A 12,068-nucleotide genomic window follows, 5' to 3' on the forward strand; every position below is an offset into this window, starting at 1 on the left:
TCGTTAAATTTTACTTCTATTTTCCTTTCATTTTGTTTTACAGCCTGACTGTTCAGAGTCAAGTGTATAGGGTACCTGTTTGATGCTGGTGTGATCAGACTAGATGACCTTCATGGTGTTATCGATCATTCCTATCTAATACCGAATACTGTGCATGCATATTTTCTGTACCACCATCACTGCCGTTTGTTATGTATTTTAATCAGATGAAAATAAAGACTCTCTCTCTCTCTCAGTGGAAGTGGGGGTGCAACTGTTGATATGCTTCAATAGTTTTCTAGAAAAATCCCCAACGGTCATTTGGGCGTGCGTTCGAATCAACGTGAATTTTGCTTGGCCGTGATCGTAGTCTGTTGGAGATGATGGTGAGCATTTATCTTACATAATCGACGTATTTACTTCATCTTATCGCTTTAGACTGGATCCATTATATTAACGTATAAATAATTTCTAACTTATCTCTATATATGTTTCTTCAATACGAATATCGCATGAATACGGATACGGCGCCGTTGAGTCGGTAACTAAGACCAACCATTTTTTTAGCAACCTCAAATTATATTGCTGAAAGAAGGTACGGATACCTCGCAAGGTATTCCGCAACTTGTAAGCAATATCAATGCCTGCCAGGTGGTTGCCGAAGCTATCCGAACCACGTTGGGTCCGCTGGGTATGGATAAACTTATAGTGGAAAATAACGGTGAGTTCGTTGTGTGATTGCTGATCCTTTTGCGGGTATGCTAGCCTCACCAGCCTGATGTGAAGTCACGCAGTTCAGCTTAGATTACCAGTGAACTCGGCCCTCAATGAATTTGGCCCTCGGAAAATTTTGTATTAAAACTATTGATACGAACTATTAAACTAATAATATTATTATCGAGTGATTGGTCAATTTTAGATAGGGAAGAATCACGTGCCGTGGTAGATCTCGCAGTGCGAAAGCCTGATTTCGAAGACTCCCCCATTCACGCTACCGGTTCACTGTGATTGGTTACTGGAATTAATCGAATATAAACATGGAATGGCAACGACCGATTTTGCAGCTTCGCTGAGGCTATTTTTGGAATTATTTTGCGACAGCGACTGTAGGATTTCTGGCAATCCAAAAGTTATCTTCCAGAGGGCAGAATTTACTGAATCTGACCTCTTGATCAAAAGCTATACTGTCGCACTGATTCCGAAAATATAAATTAAATGATTGAGGATATTCATGTCAGGGCACCCTAATCTTGGGATACCCTAACCCTAACTTGGACCCTAACCCACTACCAACCCAAATATCCCCCTCCTCCAACCCTAATATCCCCTTCCCCACAACCCTAATGTCCCTCCTCCCCTAACCCTAATCTTAGGATACCTTAACCCCAGCTTGGGCCCTAACCCACCACCAATTCTAATATGTATAGGTACGTTGATGCCTTGACATTGAGGGAAAAGAAACTACACTATACCCCACAATTTTTGGATATGACATTAAAATGTGACAACAACATATTTTCGCAGCTTCTAATGTGTTGCTGTGTAATCTGTGACTAATGTGTTTTTTTTTTCATGATAAACAGGCAAATCTACCATCTCTAATGACGGGGCGACAATTTTGAAGCTTCTTGACATCGTCCACCCTGCAGCAAAGACGTTAGTCGACATTTCACGTTCACAAGATGCCGAGGTACATACCTACCAATAAGATTTTGACCGATCTTTGTTAGTTGCCAGACATTCTTTGCGGACCAATCATTAAGATTGTTGCTGGTTAGGGTATACTCAGCAGGGTTGTAATGACTCGAGTCATGACTCGACTCAAGTCTGACTCGAGTCACGATTTTCTGATGACTTACCTTGACTCGGGTCATTTTCTCAAAATACGGAAATAACTCGACTTGAGTCAATCTGTGTATCAACTCGACTTGGACTCGAGTAGAGTCATTACGCATGATTCGGACCAAGTCATATGACTCGAGACTTAAACGGCCAAGACCGGCATTTCATTGTAATTTCGAAGAACAGTCCAGTACCGACCCTATTATGATTTCGTCTGTTGGTACGTTTCGTACTTGAAAATGCGACCAGAAACTGTTAAAGTGAGGAAAATTAGCATATTATAAATGCGAACCGTTCAATATCACCAAAGACAGTTATAAAAGTGGGTTTAACAAGACGTTAACTGAAAACCCAGCAGTCTAAAACAATGACTTGAACTCGGACTTGAGTCATAATACCATGACTTGGACTCAAACCTCTGCTCGATGACTTGGACTCGGACTTGACTCGATGGTGACCTGAAAATGACTCGGACTTGACTTGAGGTGAGATTGACCTGTGACTCGACTTGACTCGAGGTGAGATTGAACTGTGACTCGGAGCTTTGTGACTTGGTTACAACCGTGATACTCAGGCTAGGGTTATGTATATTGTATATATGTTAGCTTGGTTTGGTGTTGATGTTGACTTTGATTAGAATTAGGCAAGAAATGTCTGGGAATAACCAAAGAAGTGTCTATCATTCAGTGTTCGTTCACACTCTTTAAGGTTGGAGATGGCACAACAACGGTTACACTCTTGGCAGCAGAATTCCTGAAACAAATTAAACAGTATGTGGAAGATGGTGTTCATCCGCAGGTACGCAGCTTGACAATTTGTTATAATCATGGTACCACTTTCTCTACGTTTTTTTTTAAAGTAGTGAAGCTTGATTTTGTAAGCGTATTTTGATAGCCTCTTAGGTGGTTGAACCCATGACTAGACAAATTTGATTATTATTGAATGCTGCTTCCCATTGACACGCAGGTATCCCTCGAGTGTGTGTAATGTCTTGGGTGTGGTCAAGTTGGCTGGACACACGAATATGATGTCTGTCTAGTGCTCATGTCCCTATACACTCATGTTCCATTTATTGAGAATTATCTAGGTGTTTAGCACTGCGATGTTATGTGTGGAGTGTGTCTTCATACATTTTCGTTTAGGGCAGATAAGTATTCCTTCAACTGATGATTGCGAATCTAAATATTTATGCATGTTGAATAGGGTTGCCATAGTTTGAAATCAGGAAGGGACGACACTTTTTCAGACTTGGAATTGTGGAGTAAAATTCGGAAAAGATGTTGAATTTTTCCTGGTTTTGGGGCTGGTTGACTGAAGAAAAAGGCCGTCACTTTTGTTCGCACCACGAATTTTCTATTTAGCATCATTTCTTAGCTCTGAAAGCTGTAAAGGAGGACGAATTCCCCAAAAGGAGGACAAAGCCAATCCTAAAGGAGGGCGTATGGTGACCCTAATGTTGAACCAATAATATATCTACGCAAGTAACCAAAAAGACAACTTGGTAGATTATTTTTAAAAACTGGTGCTACTTGCATCTCAAGCTGATGCTGTTTTTTAGAAATATTGACATAGTTGAAATGTACCCTCTACAATTTTGTCGCAGGTTATCATCAGAGCGTATCGTAAAGCGACACTCCTCGCAGTGGAAAGGATACGAGAAATTCAAGTGACGATCCGCAAAGATGACACTAAGCGAGTTTTACGGCCAATATATGCCTAGTCGTTGTACTAAATTGATGATGTACGCAGGGAGTGGAGGTCGCTATTAGAAAAATGTGCCACCACCGCCTTGAACTCGAAGTTGGTGGCTGCGTATAAAGATTTTTTCGCGCCGATGATTGTCGACGCCGTGTCCATGCTCGGCGATTTGCTGCCTTTGAACATGATCGGTATTAAAAAGGTCTCCGGTGGAGCACTAAGCGTAAGTAATACCTATGATGTGTTGCAATCGATGTTGGGATGACTCAGTCGGTATTTAACAACTAGAAAACATTAGGTTTCCTAATTAGATTATAATTGACATACTGAATCCACAAAAACTTGAAAATTCAGTTCCAAATAATGAAGAGATGCGCCGTTCTCTCTCCTGTAGCATTAATTTATTATTGCTTGGCAATCCCACTAGATTTTTATAACGTTTTGTGATCATAGTCGGGCTCGATACCCAGATACGACTAATCACGGTAGAAATACATTGCTGAAACTGAATTATTATCACTCTTGGTGTGAATGCGTATAGTTTGGTTTCTCGAAAAGCCAACTCCCATTACTGGACTCAACTCTAATCATTACAATCAATACTGATCTCTCAAATATTTGTCTCCGTCGCTGGAGATCAACTTGTCTCGAGTTGAAATTTGCAGTGATTCGCAATGACTCGTAGGTAGTGATTTGAGTGTCATACACTGGTTTTCATGTATGTATCCAATTTGAGGTTGTGTCTGTTTACAGGATTCGAAGCTCGTGGCTGGAGTCGCTTTCAAAAAGACTTTCTCGTACGCCGGTTTTGAAATGCAGCCCAAGAAATATATTAACCCGAAAATAGCTTTACTCAACGTTGAACTCGAGCTCAAGTCTGAGAAAGAGAACGCAGAAATCCGATTAGATAATGTCGCGGTACGGTCGGAGCTTTATCGAGTGTTCCATCAGATATTTACGATTATGGATCTCATTTCAGGACTATCAAGCTGTTGTCGATGCGGAATGGTCTATTTTATATGACAAACTCGATGCAATATGTCAAAGCGGCGCAAAGGTGGGCACCTGTTGAGAATGCATCTGAGATACTGTTTATAAGCAGTGTTGCTTGGTTCCTGAGCCTAACACTTTGAAACTATTAAACGTGTCAAATTTTTCCCTTTTAGGTTGTTTTGAGTAAACTACCTATTGGTGATGTAGCAACGCAGTATTTTGCTGACAGAGACATGTTTTGCGCTGGCAGAGTTACTGTTGAAGATTTGAAGCGTACCATGAAAGTAAGTTTTCGGTTTGGCCTAAAAGCACCTGTCGTCGGCTTGGAATGTTGCCGCGGAAGGCGCTACCACCTTCCCCGGGGTCAATACAAGCCTACATCAATTCTGGCTACTGATATCTTCAATGTTACGGCAGCGTGCTGTAGCGTTCATTTGGTAGTCGTACAGTGCTTGGTAATCGCTCGAGGCTGATTATTGACGGGCAGCTTTATCTAGTTTGAAAATGTTGATTTGGTCGAGACATCGCTTACTTGACGTTGGCCGAAGGTGGCTACTTCGGAATTGAAGTTGACTCGTATGAATTGAGTCACTTGGTATGATAACTCGCGAAGTAACGCCATGCCATGGCAAGGAATTTCTGCCAACGATATCGCGGTGGACTGTGTTTTACCAGCTCTCAACGTCACTATCGAATTCCAGGCTTGCGGCGGAATGATTCAGACCTCTGTCCAGAGCCTGACCGAAGACGTGCTTGGAACTTGCGAGCTTTTCGAAGAAGAGCAAGTCGGTGGGGAAAGGTTAGTTTGCGATTTTAACACGTTGCGATTTTCCGCGTTGTAATTAGTCGGAATTTGTCAGGTTCAATTTCTTCCGCGGCTGCCCGCAAGCGCAGACCTGCACCATCATTATCCGGGGCGGCACCGAGCAGTTTATGGAAGAGACGGAACGCTCCCTCCATGACGCGATCATGATCGTCAGACGAGCAATTCAGGTATTTGACTTGGATGCACTATTGAATGATATATTCATATTGAAATAAACGGGAATATTTTCAGCTGAGTATTGGAAAGAACTTGGTATTTCAGCAATCGTATCACTGGCAAGAAATTTTAAATATTCGGGGCGAAGAGATCACTTAGGCATATTGTACTGTTCTGTTCAACTCCTGTTGGCACAAACTAGGTTGGCGTATTTTGATTAAAACTCGACCCCCAGCCACGCAATAAAAGCGTGAAATGCTTTCAGTGGGCATAGACATGGTTGACGACAGTTAATCTTTTATCAACGCTTGTCTCTGTCTTGTTCCAGAACGATTCAGTCGTCGCAGGCGGTGGCGCGATTGAGATGGAGATCAGCAAACACTTGCGTGACCACTCGCGAACCATCAAGGGAAAGCAACAGATGTTGATTGCGGCATATGCGAAGGTACGGTTTTCTCTTCTCTCACTTTTTCTCTTCCTCGAATCGTTTCTTTTGGTTACCAGTGAATTTGGCACTAGAAATGTAATGGTCAGGATAGATGTAGTTGAGAATTAGGATCAGTGGCTGTAAAGTGACAATTTGCAACATACTGAATTGACTTGTACCGTTTCTTTTGATGTGGATATTATCTACCTTTTCCAACCGTTGCAGGCTCTAGAAATTATACCGAGACAGCTTTGCGACAACGCCGGGTTTGATGCCACTAACATCCTGAACAAGCTCAGGCAGGGTCATGCTTCGGGCAAAAAATGGTGATTGCTTTCTTTCTGTAGGCAATGTGTTCTGTCGGTGTGACATTTCATTTTGTCCTGCAGGTACGGAGTCGATATCAACAGGGAAGACGTCGCCGACAACTTTGAAGCTTACGTCTGGGAACCTTCTCTGGTCAAGGTAAGGACACTTGTTAATGTTTTCACGGGCTTGGAATGTTGCCGTCTGGAGATTTTTCATCCTTGCGGGGTCAAACCAAGCCAACATGAACTCCGGTTTTATGCAACCTTCTGCCATGTTGCTATCCATGTCGGATTTACTCATAAACCGTACATTGGTGTGTGGACTAGGGTACTTGAGTACCTGAGCTCTTTAAGTATATATGATGAGGAAAGTTGTATTACGTATCTGTTATGCGATTACAAGGAAAATAATGCTAACCTTGGGTTCATCTATTTCAGATCAATGCCTTGACGGCTGCTTCTGAGGCTGCTTGCCTTATCCTTTCTGTCGATGAAACAATCCGCAACCCACGATCCAGTGTTGATGCTGCGCCGGCCGGCCGTGGACGCGGCAGGCCCAGATAAACTAGCATGGCGGGCACGTTATGTCCGAGCCATAGATTTCAGTTTCACACCTATGACAGAGAGCTTCACGGAATAAACTATTCGGCGTGTTATTGGAATCGTAAATTTGTAGTGTTATGTACTTTTTGCATGTCTTTTGTTCCTTGTAGTGATTGTCACTGTTAGGCAATAAACTCAGTCTGATTTACTTCAGGTGGTTATTTCGCCAGGCTGTACTTGGCGGGAGACTCATTTGATTTTGAGTGGGCGTTCGGATCATGTGACCTCCAGTGATGTCTCGAATGGCAGTGGGAAGTACCAGTGGCGTAGCAGCCACTTGGTGGTTCTGGCTCTGCGCCAGGGGTGGCAAAATAAGGCTGCACAGTGAGAGAGAAATAGTATTCTTTTTCGCCCGCACCATGGAGCAGTGTTGGGATCAAGTCACTACCTTCGAGTCACGAGTCCTTGCACATTTTGACTCAGGTCAATCGATTTTCGAAGGCGACTCAAGTCAAGTCACAATTAGAGTCAGGTGGCCTTTTCGGAGTATGAGGGATTGATTTTGAACCGATGAACGAATATGGAGTTAAATATACACTCAAAATGGGGATGCTAAACTAAACCATGCAAGAATAGAGGAGCGAATTGATACGATGCTACATACATTACCCATTTACAAATTGAGCCTGCGCTAATGGTTGAGGACTATGTAAACTATATTCAATCTCAATAAAACAGGAGGTTTGGTTAAGGTAAGAACATAGAACGGAAATAGATATTATGCTATGAAATTACTTAACGCTAGCGTACTAGTTTATGACAACGCAAGCTTCAATCACTTCGCTTGCGGTCAATTTGTTCGTGAAAGAACAATGGAGGCTCAGTAAAACGCACGATCAATAAATGATTGGGCACTCCCACCAGCGTTTCGCGAACAATCCGAACAAATGCAAGATACAGGGATTTTTATCGATACGGTTTACTTGATGACTTGAAATTGACTCGTGAATTTTGCTCCGAGTCACGAGTCAATCCACATTTCTGATACGCCGAGTCAAGTCAAGTCATTTTAGCAAAGTGACTCGAGTCAAGTCAAATCATATGAAAAAGGTGACTCGAGTCATGCCAACACTGCCATGGAGATGCTTTGACGACGGAGGTGTGATACGGACTTCATAGTAAGGTCACCTAGCTAGTCTGCACCCCCGTTTTCTTTCTCTCCCATGATTGCTGAGAGCCTAGCGGGACAATCGCGGGAACCAGTTTTCGTGTCTTTGGTCTGACCCGGCCGATTATCGAACCCACGACCTACCGCTCAAGAAGCCGGACGCATCACCATTACACTATCTCGCTCGGCACAGTGTACACAGCCGACTAAAAGAAGGGTCATTGGTATTCCTATAGCTGGCGTCCCGTGAGCTAAAATTTAATCAAACAGGTCTCAATCGAAAGCTATAGTGTCGCGCTGATTCCGAGAACACGAATTAATATGTTAACATGGCGATGGAACCACTCTGAAATAGCCGTCAAGGCCTATTGTTCGGAGAGTTCGCAGAAAAAGGAGAATGCCTGGCGAACAATCAGAAGATGCTGGCCTCAAGTGTTGTTGAAGAAGTTAGACGATGCATGTTTCAAGATTTGGACAGATTTAAACTTGAAGGTGAAACTATAGGTTTACCGGCATACACCACTTAAATGATATGTTTGGATTTTTGAATTCCCACGCGCTGCTGCAAAGCGAAAGTCACAATTTATTCACCAGCGCTTTGTGTGGAACAGTATCCCGCCGGCCATCCGACAGTCGACGAGCATGTCCACATTCAAGTCGAAATACAAGCAATTACTACTAAATAAATACAGTCCATCCTCAAGATTACCGGACCACGACTGACCTATCGATCTCGCTTCCCATGACATGCCGCCCTATTTCCTGTCGCTTTCTTTTTCTATACTGTATTCTTTACTTTCATTCAGTGTGCATGCCTCCTCTTTACTACGCCTAGGCCAAGGTGGGTGTCCGATTCCATTGACAAATCCAAGTCGCTTCGACATCTTCCTGTCTATTCATTGTATCGCATTTTTTGTGGTGTATTGAACTGATAAAATTGCTAACAAACCAATGATGATGATGAGCGCTTTTAGAAGCACTTATGACGACGAGGCGGACTTTTTGGAGTTAGCTGCGAAAATTGTCATGCCTTATATACCTTTGAATTAGGGATAATATAAATCAGAAGATTGCTAGCTTTTCGTACAAACCGATATGAGGCCTCTAGGCTCTAGGACGAACACAAATTAAGATATGATCATATGAAGTTGTTCAACTTGAGATTTTAAAAGTATTAAGAGGCTGGTGCGGAGCAGTGAAACCACGTTACGTTTGATCGTAGTGCAACAGCGTTTGATGTTTTACAGTGGTTAGTTATTGCAAAGCTACTTGATTCGACTTATTTACGTTCTACCATAGGCTTACCATACGTCCTCTTTTAAGAGGATTTGTCCTCTTTTTTGACTTTTTTGAAAGTGACCTCGGAGGACGCCCTTTTGTCCTCTTTTTTTGAGATTTTGTCCTCTTTTTTGAAAATTTCGGTCAGATTTAGAGGAAATTGCGAGTTATATGCCGCAAATTAGCGCAGAAGTGAAGGTCCGGCGGGTATTTCGGAGGGAAAAGCGGTGATTTTAGCTGTGAGCGAAAAGAAGACCTTTTTTTTTTTTTATTCATTCACCTGGCAATGTGGACAAAAAAACGTTATTTTGAGCTCTGAGCGGAAGTGATGACCTTTTTTTTTTAGTCAACCGAACACGAAGTGGGAAAAATTTACCGGTTTATTAGAATTCTTATCCAGTTTTGCATGTCTGAAATTTCTGAAAAAGTCTCCTCTTTTTACATTTCCAAAATATGGTAAAAGCCTATTTTACCATGAATGATGATCGGCTATCAGCTCTATCGATTCTGTGTATAGAAAGAGACTATACGTTCCCGAACATGAATTTGGGGACATTATCGCTGAGTTTGCTTTGAGGCGGCTATTGATTTTCTATTTGCACAATACATTCGTTCACTATTTCTTGACTTTATTATTTTTGGCCTTATAACGTTGAGACGATGAGGCTGAGACCGGGCATATTATTTGTAATTATTTTTATTGACAAGATTGCTTGAACACGAATCTATGTCGAAATATGCTGCGATTTACTTAGGTGGCGGCCTTTTAAGCGAGAGCCATGGTCGGCAGCACATGCTGCTATACCCCAATGGGAAGTACGTTATCCTCAGGGTGGCTTGTAATGTAATATCTGCGTTTCGGTCGGTTCATAGAATCAGTATGGTTTGATCGAGAGCAAAAGACTAACAGAATTAGCTATTGGGTCAACGTTTGTCCCGATTTGGTTTCATGAAGATGAGCTCTCTTCGCAGTAAGCCGCCGTTATAAGGACGCCGTGTCACGTGGACGAAAGGAATTCAGATGCTAATTATATCAAGCGTCATGAAAAAGATCTGTATATTGTATATAAAATACAAATTCTACGATAACTTGAAAATGTGAAGGCACACAATGTACAATGCGATATACACAAGACCGCTGAGCTATATAAACACACAATGCACACACAAGCCACACAATGCGATGAACAGATAACCTTCCTATCTTTTCATTGAGTCGCAGTCTTGTGATCATCATCATCATTGGTTTATTAGCAATTTTATCAGTTCAATACACCACAAAAATGCGATACAATGAAAAAGACAGGAAGATGTCGAAGCGACAAGGAGTAGTCTATGGAATCTGACACCCACCTTGGCCTAGGCCAGGGGTGGGCAACATACGGCCCGCGGGCCGGATCCGGCCCGCGAAGGGATTTTGTCCGGCCCGCGGACAGTTTTCCGTTTTATATGATAATGCGGCCCGCGGCTACAGCCTGCCGAAATACCCCGCTACTTGCTTACTACGTCAAATTTTAGTGAATATATGCTATTTGTAAGCGCAGCGTGCGAGTGGAGCTTGCGCGTAAGTTCGTCGAAGCGAGAAGACTTGCATTATCGGCATTTACTACTCAACCCTAATATCGTTTGTGGTAATCATGGTGTTTGTAGACTACAATGGTCATTTACACCAGACCGATATTTCTAATTTTTGATTCCGTAACCGCCAACTTGTAGGTTTTTGTAATAGGCCTACAACGCTTATGCCAGGGGTCGCCAACTCAAAACGGGTCGCGGGCCACTTTTCAAATTTCGTAGATGCCGCGGTCCGCATGAATTTAATATCGAGATAAATAAGGCCACACAGATAAACAACGACGCTATCTCATCACCTACCCAGCCCTAATGAATTGATATCTTGGTAAATTTGGGGTGCCGGGCTTATCGAACGCCTTGAAATATTAATTAGAGATTGCACCGTAAGTTGATTGATCACAGCATAGTGTACTACTGTGCTATATGGTGTGTACACAAGCAAATCTCACGGCTCAGTAAAATTGGTCTACGTCACACTTTCCCTTTGGTCAAAGGCAATTTTACCGTCATTTTTGACCGGCTTGTCAAGCAATAAAATTGATAAAACTGGTATCAATCGAAAGCTACCGCGGTACTGATTGCGAAAATATAAATTGTATTCTGCTCGTGGTCATGGAACCCCCAAAATCAGCTTCGAATCTTGCATTGTAACGGAGTTTGGTATTGTGACGCAGCCATGCCGTCTGGGAGCAGGTGAGGAGCAGAGTAAACCGCAAGTGTATTGGCCATTGTTGCGCAACCGATTGAGCATTCACATTCTTACTCTCGTGCACGCTTGCTCCTGAGCTGCTCAGATGGCATGGCTGCGTCACAATACCAAACTCCGTTACAATGCAACATTGCAGGCTGATTTTTTTTTTTTTGGGGGGGGGGGTCCAGAACCTCGAGCAGAATAGAATTTATATTTTTTGAAAGCCAGCGCCGCGGTAGCTTTCGATCGATACCCGTTTTAGCAAATTTAATGCTCGGCAAAACGGTCAAAAACTACCGTCAAATTGCCTTTGACCAAATGGAAAGTGTGACGTAGACCAATTTCACTGAGCCGTCAGATTTGATTGTGTTCACACCATATAGGACACTATGATCAAAGAGAAGCAGACATGGCGGCGTCTGTATGACAATGCAGTTCCCAAATCCACATTATATCCTCGTCGTTATTGGCGAGAAATGGCTTTAAGGGACATTGCTGTCGTTAAAATACCATCGTTAAATACGAATTCCTTGTATATGTGGATAAATGGGCGAATAATGTATCGATTCAGCAATCCGGCCCGC

At 42.6% G+C, this 12,068-nt stretch overlaps 1 protein-coding gene across 1 annotated transcript; it reads left to right on the top strand.

Annotated features, from left to right (window-relative positions):
* Positions 1-225: 225 nt before the first annotated feature.
* Positions 226-6,980, top strand: LOC145445326 (T-complex protein 1 subunit eta-like). The gene is made up of 15 exons (XM_080323515.1): positions 226-365; positions 547-700; positions 1,563-1,669; positions 2,530-2,619; positions 3,425-3,517; positions 3,575-3,742; positions 4,273-4,437; positions 4,499-4,576; positions 4,686-4,796; positions 5,214-5,311; positions 5,373-5,505; positions 5,823-5,939; positions 6,147-6,247; positions 6,311-6,386; positions 6,668-6,980. The coding sequence occupies exons 1-15, from the start codon at positions 360-362 to the stop codon at positions 6,791-6,793; spliced, it is 1,623 nt and encodes a 540-aa protein (XP_080179641.1). The 5' UTR covers positions 226-359; the 3' UTR covers positions 6,794-6,980.
* Positions 6,981-12,068: the final 5,088 nt, after the last annotated feature.

This window comes from Botryllus schlosseri, chromosome 8, assembly GCF_051294905.1.
Source record: "Botryllus schlosseri isolate E-star chromosome 8, Bs_hap1, whole genome shotgun sequence".
Taxonomy (NCBI): Eukaryota; Metazoa; Chordata; class Ascidiacea; order Stolidobranchia; family Styelidae; genus Botryllus; species Botryllus schlosseri.